The sequence below is a fragment of the Ptiloglossa arizonensis genome, chromosome 7 (assembly GCF_051014685.1).
Source record: "Ptiloglossa arizonensis isolate GNS036 chromosome 7, iyPtiAriz1_principal, whole genome shotgun sequence".
Lineage (NCBI taxonomy): Eukaryota > Metazoa > Arthropoda > Insecta > Hymenoptera > Colletidae > Ptiloglossa > Ptiloglossa arizonensis.
The window spans coordinates 17,011,997-17,021,410 of record NC_135054.1 but is presented as its reverse complement, the minus strand read 5'-3'; the positions used below and the strand labels follow the sequence as shown (position 1 = coordinate 17,021,410).

The following is a 9,414-nucleotide window of genomic DNA, read 5'->3' as shown; positions in this document are numbered from 1 at the left end:
CAAAAGTTATATTTTCAATATTCAAAAAAATGAATAGTTTGGGAAACAATGTGAATTCTATAAGTAGGCTTAGTAAAATCTCATTAGAATTTTCCCAAGCTATTTCATTGAATTCTTACACCTGTCCAGTTATGAGTTCCATTAGGTTTGTAAGTAACTTAATATCCAGTAAGAACTGCAGTATTCGTTTTGTTTATACTCGTTGAAACTTCATAACTGTTTGTAAGTTGTTGTTGATCGAGAACTGTGTAAAAACGAATATCGACGTTAGTATGCAACTGAAGTCTAAACTCGGGAACCAAGCGGTATAAGTCCACAAACTCAATCTTTTATGGTGTAAGAAATCTATAGAAAGAAATTCTTTCCTTCAATCATGATCTTAAGCTATGTCATTCACTCCAAGATTATAGTGACTGTCATATCTATTAACATTTTCTCCGAACAGTTAACTGTTTTCATTATACGGCACCTTCTATGTCAGAGCAATTTTTATTGAACACATTTTTACTCTTGGTATAGTTCCACGATTGAACTTACTTGGACTGCCATATGATAAAAATCCAAGTCCGAACCTGTACCACTTGGTCAGTTGAGTGCTTCGGCTATTATTGTGGAAATGTAAAATGCGACGAGAATTCCAAGCAGTTGTATGTTCTATCACTGCCATATTTTCATGCCTTAATCTCTGCGTTTATACGTAGTCTAATGAAAGAAGCATCGGTATTTTATACGACCTTAAAATCCGTTCCAGCTGAACGATGCACGTTGGAAAAAAAAAGCATCGTATTGTTGCTACTTTAATAGAACTAGTTACACTAAGGAGCAAATCTACTGGTATTTTCAAGGTCTCCTTTTTGCTGCCATCACTTATTGGAGCCATTCGACTTTGAATGCGCCAATGTTTCTACTCCCTGATGTAATATCATTGCAAACGATTAAACACCGCGACTTTAGTATTTTCGTGGCACGTAGTATAATAACATTAGGCGACGTATAATTTAGCAAGGTAGATTTATAGAATGTATTCGGAGCCGGTAAATTTGTATCACACCTCTCGAGAGCTCCTAATATAGCGAATGAATTAACTTATTAACTTGAGTCCTTGGTAACTCAATGGTAGCGACAGATATCGACCGATATCGACTATTTTATATATACCGATATTTTTAGGAAATTTAGGAAACGACACGGTATAGATATTTTCGATCGAATATCGACCCGTTCGTTGTCGCTATCCTTTCAATTCGATACCTTAATTTCGAAACGAGAACTTTGACTAACGACGATGGAAACGTAAGACGGTCTCGTACCTACACCAAAATACCAAAACAATTTTCGAGTACAAATCATTTTTTGGCAAAGGTACCGCAGACTCGTGCTCATAGGCTATTGTATGAGAACCGAAGAAAATTTAGCTAAGTATGTAACGTTTCAACAGACTGCCATAGTTAATGTTATTATCGAATACATATATATTAATAATTTTTTATTAGAGAGCGAATAACACGGCGAATTCGGCCATATATTGTTACGTAGCGAAGCATAGAAGATGAATAATCGAACTATGTACCACCTTCTTGAATGAACAATTGTGTTAGCAAGTTGTTCCCAATCGTTTTGATGTTTTCGTGGAAGACAATAATGCAGAAGAAAGAACGTTTTGCGATTATTTTTGTACAGTCATATAATCAAAATTTCCGCACGAATCATCATCGACCAAACAGCTTACACGATAAGTTTCATACTGTTTGTAAAAAAGAATGCGAAGCAGAAAAGGAAAATGAATGCATGCGACTCGTTTGTGCATTATAGATACATAGACAGCGTTGTTCGATCAGAAATTTTTATACTTTGCTACTCGATTTAAGTCATTCGTGACAGCATTGTTAATGTTTGTCAGTGAATGTCAAACAACGACTGTTTAATGATAAATATAGAATACGTTGCATGATAAAATGTACCCGTTTTTGTATGTATATTATTCGTAATTGAACGGTAGTTTAAAAACTAACACGTGACAATTTGTTTCTCTATCATTAGGCATTCTTTTCTATTTATCCTTCGGTATGCGTTTAAATGTATCTTTTCGTATAACGCTTCATACATTTTCAACAATTCTTTGGAACGATTGCGAATTGTTACTGCTAATATCGAGTATTTTTTACAAATTTAAGTATATCGTGTAATAATAAGGATAGAAGTTCGACGCGGTAATTTTACCACGATCTTAATATCTGAAGTTGATTTGACTTTTCCTTTTTTGCATGGTCTCAAAGCAGGCGCAATTGTTCTGCACACCAGCACAGCGAAATAACACTGTACAGTCTCGATTAGTAATTTATTAATACGTATCGTTTAATACAATTAATATGTAGCTTATTATAGAGGCGATCATTAGTACCAGTGTACGGCAATTATTTAAATATATTAAATCCACAAGTAAAATTTGTCGATATTCGTTTAAAAATTCCTTCTGCGTGTACGATGTATAGGTACAAGTATGTTAAATGCAAATATGTATATTGAGAAATGTTGGAACATTGTTCGTTAAAACAGTGTTTTCTAAACCCAGGTACAAAATTTCCCAAATTATCTTGTTACAGGATCTGTGCATTTTGAAATGAATAAAAATAACTTTATAAAAGTTTATATCAATGCTGTGATCTTAGAAAAAATAATATGATACACCTTTCTATATTTCATCTTTTCTAATGTTACAATAAAACGTTGAATATTGGAATATGTGTACCTCCTGTAGTAACTATAATTTATACAAAACAAATTATTCACACAATTAAGGGATTATTTCCCTCACACTATCTGATTACTCAATAACAGTAATGAAAATGTTATAATATTATCACTCTTATTGCATTTGGTTAAGTTTTAGGAACTTCTCAAATCCGTGAAGAATGCTTCAACTCTTTATATTTGTTTTATTATCTTCAAGATCATTATTACATTAATGAGCATTATGCTTCAGTATCATAACTATTATTTTTGTTACGTAAATCCTGACACGTGTTACTTTATTACATATCTGAAATTATTAGACGAACCATTCCCATTTTGTTAATATAGATTCATATTACCTAATATTTAATGAAAGACTTTTCCACCTCTCATGAACTGCAGAAGATATGGTATAATAATTTACTTTTCATATATTGATATTTTATAATATTACTGAGAAATGTCAAAGAATTTTTTGTTATAAAAATTAATTTTTTCTAATTTTAACATAGACTTTGTATATAAACCTTATCTAGATATAAAAATACATTTTGTATTGTATTAAGAAAGAAAAAATTGTTTATCCTTTTTATTGTATAACACTTTTCTGTTTACATACAATTTGGCATTGTTTATCACAAAAAATGTTCAGTTACTGATTTGCTTTTTATGAATTAATTTCTCTAGAAAATAACTATCAAAATTTTTATGAAGTAAATCAAAACTGACCTTATTAAATACATTAATTTTCCTAGATAAACAATTGAGTATTTTTCTAGCCTTGTTACATTTTTTTATTTTCGCATAACAGCTAATAAACAACCTAGTATACTTAGTCATATTATTCAATAACATTTTATTACAAAAAATAATATTAGCTTTAAATTAGTGATTAAATTATGTTTCTTTAACAGGAACACACACATATTCTATGAGCAAATCATTACAAGGTTTATTCATAATTGTAATAAGATAACTGAAAATCAGAATAAAAATTTAAAAAAATGATTTATCAATCATTTAAAAATATTACCTTAATATTAAACCATAAATGAGAAATATTTCACTAATATTTTTATAAATTTACTATTTCCATCAGCTCAAAAATTTACACATACATTCTTCTGTATTAATGGTAGAAGTCATCTATATCTTTAGTTACATTGTTAAAATTAATTTAAATATTTTATAAATAAGTAATAAAATTATTCAATTAATATTACGTACAATAACTTTTGCCTTATTTTATCTTCTTTGTTCTACTACTTTTAAATGTATGTTGATATTCTTACATTGATTTGAACTAACATTTTTGTAAAAAGTATTGCAATTATCAGATCTTTTAGATGTTTAATGATCTTGAACATTTTTCTAATATTTTTTTCAGAAATGATAGTTTCAAGCAATCCTTCAAAAGTCTCTTTTGATCCTTAACATCGTAAATATTACTAAACAAAAAATCAATAATGCTTAAAACCTTAACTAAACTGTTAACAGGTAAATGTAACAGGCAGAATTTTTTAATGAGTATAAAATGATATCATTTAATGATTATTAGTTACAGCAAAATTCATAGTAGATTTATACAACTTTCGTTAGATTAGTATTTTCAATGAAATCAAAATTCTGATTTGTTTGGATCTGTTCCAAAATTGACTTTGGAATTTTTGTATGCCAATTCTGATTAATTTTTCTTAGCTCATTTTTATTGATATTTTGAAGAATTTTCTGTGATGTTTGTTCTTTTTTTGTGCAATGTTGATCTATGCATTTTCTTCTGATATATTGTTCTGCCTGTTTGTCCGATATCCTTTCTAACTCAATTCTACATTCACGAAAGTTCAAAGTCTCAGGTTCTGTCACTTTTATAGGATTAATAAAGGTGTGTTGCACGTTATCATCATTAATGAAGAATATTTTGTGGTTACCTAGTTTCTTGTTTTTCATTATTTTAATCTTGATTTTTTCGTTAATTGGTGAGTTTTTTTGCTTAAATTTTGGTTTCATTTTTTTAATTGTTTTTGACATCTTCGATCTTCGTTCCGAATGTTGCTCTTTTGTTCTTTTCCTATCCAGTGGCTTGAATCCCATGTGCGTATCTAGTTCATTGCACCTTTGCTTTAGAACATTCAATTTTAACTTATCCTCCTGCATATGCATCTTCATAAGCTTTATTCTGCTCTTTAACGCTTGTTCATAAGTCTCCTCATAGTAGTTTAGTTCTTTCTTAATCTTTAGGTATCGATTTAACAGACGTTTCGTTTTCGTCATTAAGGTTTTAATACTCTGATTTCTTGTCAATTCTTTCTTTGTTTTCTTGATCTCCTGTGCAAAGGTATACTCATCTATTTGCTTCTTGAGTACATTTAGATTTCTCTGAATTGTACTCAAATTATTATATTCGTTTTTGATCGCAACTATATTCATTTTGCGACAAATGATACATAAAACAATCACTTGTTTACTATCTACCTACCTTAACCTCACAGTGATACCATCTAACCTTCATTAAATGATTAGTGATCAATTGACGATTTTTGTTTATTGCTGATTAATATTAGATATATATATGTATACATGTGTGTATATATACATATATATACAGAAGATACCTAATTTCAAACACTCTACATCTAGAGCAGAATTACTTGTATAAATTTTAACTAGTAACCACAAAACCAGATACAAAATCCAACTGTTCTTTTACTTTCATCTTTACTATATTCACAAATCGTTATAAAGCTAGATGCGCCATCTACAGATTTACCGATAAAGCTATGCGTCTATTAGAAGTTTCACTTGTTTTACATTTGTCTGTATTAAATGTAGGCTCTTTAAGTTTCTTAGAGCGCCCTATTCTCGTTAATCAATTTATTAACTCATTTTAAAAGAAGTAAAATACAGCCACGGTTGAAAATTACTACTTTTCAACTGCCACATTCACGTTATTGCTTATAGGTAATATTTACTTTATGTTGATACATTAGAACGTCAATTACCCGAACTACGCGGCGGGAGACAGATTCGTTCGAATAAACCGGATTTTGAATAATCTATTTAGAATAATTAAATTCGTGAATACATAATAAAACGATTAAAAATAAAATATCAACAACCATAATTTTGTATCCTGAATTACATTTATCTATGTTTAACTATGCTTAAATATTTTCGGTACTACAGTTATTGAACCTAAAACGAAAACATTATTATATACGTAGTTTAAATACGTGATTTATTTTGTGTTACACTTACAAAAATTAAAACAATTGCCTTAGTCACGGTATTCTGCACGTACAATAGCTTCGAATGTAGCACGTTATTTGAAAACTGTTCATTTTTTGTTTTTCTAAAAAATAAATTCATTCTAGAAACAGCACTTGAAATGAAAAAAATTTGTTATAACGATAAGGTAGTTGATAACAGGCCTGAAAAGTAACTACTATCTCTTAATATAATTAATATATCTACAATCGTCAATTGACAATGAAAAATGATCCTTACGATGCACAGAATGAGTTATCCACTAATGAATATATATACATACAGGGTGTCCCATTTAAGTTGACACAATGAAATATCTCGTAGATAATTAAAAAAAAATATTGAACACGTCTTTCATGATTTTGAGAGAAGATTCAATTGGCATGATTAGTTCTCTAATGCATGGGCGTTCTCAAGGTCATTTGAATACGATTTCGAAATAAAAGAAATATAGATTTATAATAATAGAAGAAAAAAAACCTAATAATGCCATTCGAATCCTCTCAAAATCATGAAAGAGATGTTCCACCGTTCTCTTTTAATTAGTTATCCACGAGATATTGCGTTGTGTTAACATACAAATTTTCAAACTTCTCGTTATATTGTCACGTTTATATAGTCGTTAACAAATTCTCGACAAAAGAGTAATAGAACGTTCTACTTCTCGAACAGTGACTAATAAGTAAATCTTCTCTGACTAATTTCGATAACAAGATTTATTGATAATTACCGATTTTAATCACACAGGAAGTTTAAAAATAACTTCGATAAAATGTCCACTTGATAAATTTCGCGTCGTTTTTTCGGAAAAGTTAAAACCGGCTACATTCGATGAACCGGAAACGACGTCGTTTTGATATTTTCCAGGAATCAGGTAGATCCGTTACGAAAATAAAGCACAACACCGGTTTCACAGTTATGACTGCGCTATAACTATTCCGGTAATATTTGTTCGTGAATTTCCAATTCCATAAGGCCTGCGGGGAATTACTGAACACCACATATGTGCATCTATAATCCCGCGTTTGTGCATGTCTTATCGTACACATCCCTCCTCCTCCATGATCTAGTACCATTTACAAATCGTGTATCGCACATTTTCCTATAAGAGGGAAGAATTCAGGTTCAACGTCACAAGTTCACGTCAACTTGCAGTGACACAAACGGAACCATCCACGACAAACATGAACTCGTTTATTGTACTTTGCTTCCTCGCCACCCTCTGCGCGATGCAGGTAAGTAATAATAATTTAGTCTTTTTACTTTCTTTAATTTATTTCTAGAGAACATATCCGAATTACGAACGGTCGTTTCGTCAGTCTCAACCCGCTGCATTTAATTATGTGCATTGCATTGTACGTAACTTTGTTCAGGGAGGGAAAAATTCGAGTAAAATGTTAAAATAAAAGTGAAAAAACCTCGATGAAACTTTTTGTCATTTTCCATGTATATATATTCTTTAATCGTACAAGATATACATTTTTTTGTTATTTGTAATTTAACTTTTTCTTTTTATGTTGATCTATAATTAAGAATTAAGCGGAGTTCTTTTCCTGAGAAAACTACGCATCGTATGAAGCTAAATTCTGTTTGAAAAATATAAAATTAACGATAATACGTGGTTCTGGAATTTCTTTGGAAATTCGAGAGACACTTAACGTTTTATTCGAGTCTCTATATCTACATTAAAACTGCATATTCTTTTAATCAATCATGAATCATAGTATCAGCCTGATGACGTTGACAATGAATTGATGTGAACAACAGGAAATAGATTAGATATGTAACCAATTTCTTAGTAATTCTTTCAAAATTGAGTAACACCTTCGAAAGATTTTTTACCATAGTTCGCGTTACTACGAACCTACTAGTATATATGAAACAAGAATAAAAAGCATCTGTTTTCGTGAAACCAATTTTGGCTCTTGAAAATTTAATTAAATTTATTACCTACATTCGCAATGTTTGTCTTTTAGGTAGTGGCTTACGGCCCATTGGATCAATTGAGACAATATCTGGAACGATCTAAGAGTGATCTTAAGATGTTCATGAGTAACACCCAACGCACTAGGGACAATCTGTATACGTCTACAGAAATGCAATTAAACGATATGGAGTACCGACAGATGTCGTCCGTAAATAGTTATGTAGATCAGTCCCTTGCTCAAATTCGTGTAAGTAATCTTATAACTTCGACAAACTGTCGTGTTAGATTTAGGCAGAGTTCTTTTTAGCTTTAAAAACGTTGACTTCGGTTGATCGTTCACAGCTACAAAGTTTAAAAATCGGTCTATCGTTAAATATCAATTTAATTAAAAATCTCTTAAAATGTTATTAGAGCGACGTAGATGCTGCTAAAGCAAAAGGAAAGAATGTCGAGAACTGCTACACTACAGCACAAAATAGCTTCCAGAACTATCGCCAGGCGGTACTTTCAGCAATCCAAACGTGCCAAACAAATGGGCAACAATCACTCGTAACTTCACTAAGTCCACTTGACGCGGTACAGCAGGTACGTATTGTATAATCATGTCCAATTGAACAAATTGTACAAAATTAATTTAAATAGATATTCTTAGAAATGTAAATCTACCGTAACTTACAATCGATTACTATTAATTCGTACTTTCAGACTGGAAATCAGTATCTCGCTCAGTTGGACAACGTTTTCCTTAAATGTTACTCGTCGGATGTTCAGCAAATGCAAAACTGCATTGTTATAAACTTAGGTACCATCAACGTCTCTATCAGAAAATTCGAGAGTAATATCAACAATGTGAAACAGAATGTCAATAGCAACGTGAACAATGTAGTCCTAACTGCGTTCACCTGCAATATGAATTCTGGTTCGAGCATCTACTCCAATGCCACCACCGCGATAATAGCTGCATCTCAATGCATTAAGAACTAAGATGGCACCGATCGAAATATTTGTCGATCGATATTTAATTTAAATGTCCAATAGTTTCACGAATACCCTAATTAAATAAATATTACATTCGCATAAATTCAACATGCAGTATCATTACTCAATGCCACATAATTTTACTCCCACTGTTAACACACTTCCATATTTAATACTTTGAGTGTACCTAACTTTAATTGCAAACCTTTTTAATTGCTCACACAGTTAGCTTACCCGTTGTAAGTAAATCAAAATTTGGGAATGATTTTTCTCAACTGTCTTAATTGATAAGATAAATATTTGAACGAAATCTTTCGTATCTACTATCAAAAGGAAGCATCTCTCGAGTATAATGGATACTCGTAATCACTGAGATGCAAGTTCAATCGGTACATGTATCCTACTTATAATCAGACCTTAACTTGACTATTTTCCAGTCTCGCCTCCTTTATAGTCCAAATTGGAGAAAATGAACCATTAATGAAAGTCAGGTCATACCTATGTAATTTGTA

At 31.0% G+C, this 9,414-nt stretch overlaps 2 protein-coding genes across 3 annotated transcripts; one reads left to right on the top strand and one right to left on the bottom strand.

The window, feature by feature from the left end:
• Positions 1-4,167: 4,167 nt before the first annotated feature.
• Positions 4,168-6,423, bottom strand: LOC143149710 (uncharacterized). Of its 2 annotated transcripts, none has more exons than XM_076317282.1 (2): positions 5,210-6,423; positions 4,168-5,058 (listed from the first exon to the last, which is right to left on the bottom strand). In XM_076317282.1, exons 1-2 carry the CDS (start codon positions 5,240-5,242, stop codon positions 4,315-4,317), a joined length of 777 nt encoding a protein of 258 aa, XP_076173397.1. In that variant the 5' UTR covers positions 5,243-6,423; the 3' UTR covers positions 4,168-4,314. The 2 variants fall into 2 exon arrangements, with proteins under 2 accessions (XP_076173397.1, XP_076173396.1); XM_076317281.1 differs by having other exon boundaries at positions 4,170-5,925; positions 5,989-6,080.
• On the top strand, positions 6,400-9,010 carry LOC143149653 (uncharacterized). Its single transcript, XM_076317224.1, has 9 exons — positions 6,400-6,414; positions 6,617-6,668; positions 6,745-6,808; positions 6,865-6,871; positions 6,973-7,002; positions 7,068-7,232; positions 7,974-8,171; positions 8,336-8,509; positions 8,630-9,010. Exons 1-9 carry the CDS (start codon positions 6,400-6,402, stop codon positions 8,906-8,908), a joined length of 984 nt encoding a protein of 327 aa, XP_076173339.1. The 3' UTR covers positions 8,909-9,010.
• Positions 9,011-9,414: the final 404 nt, after the last annotated feature.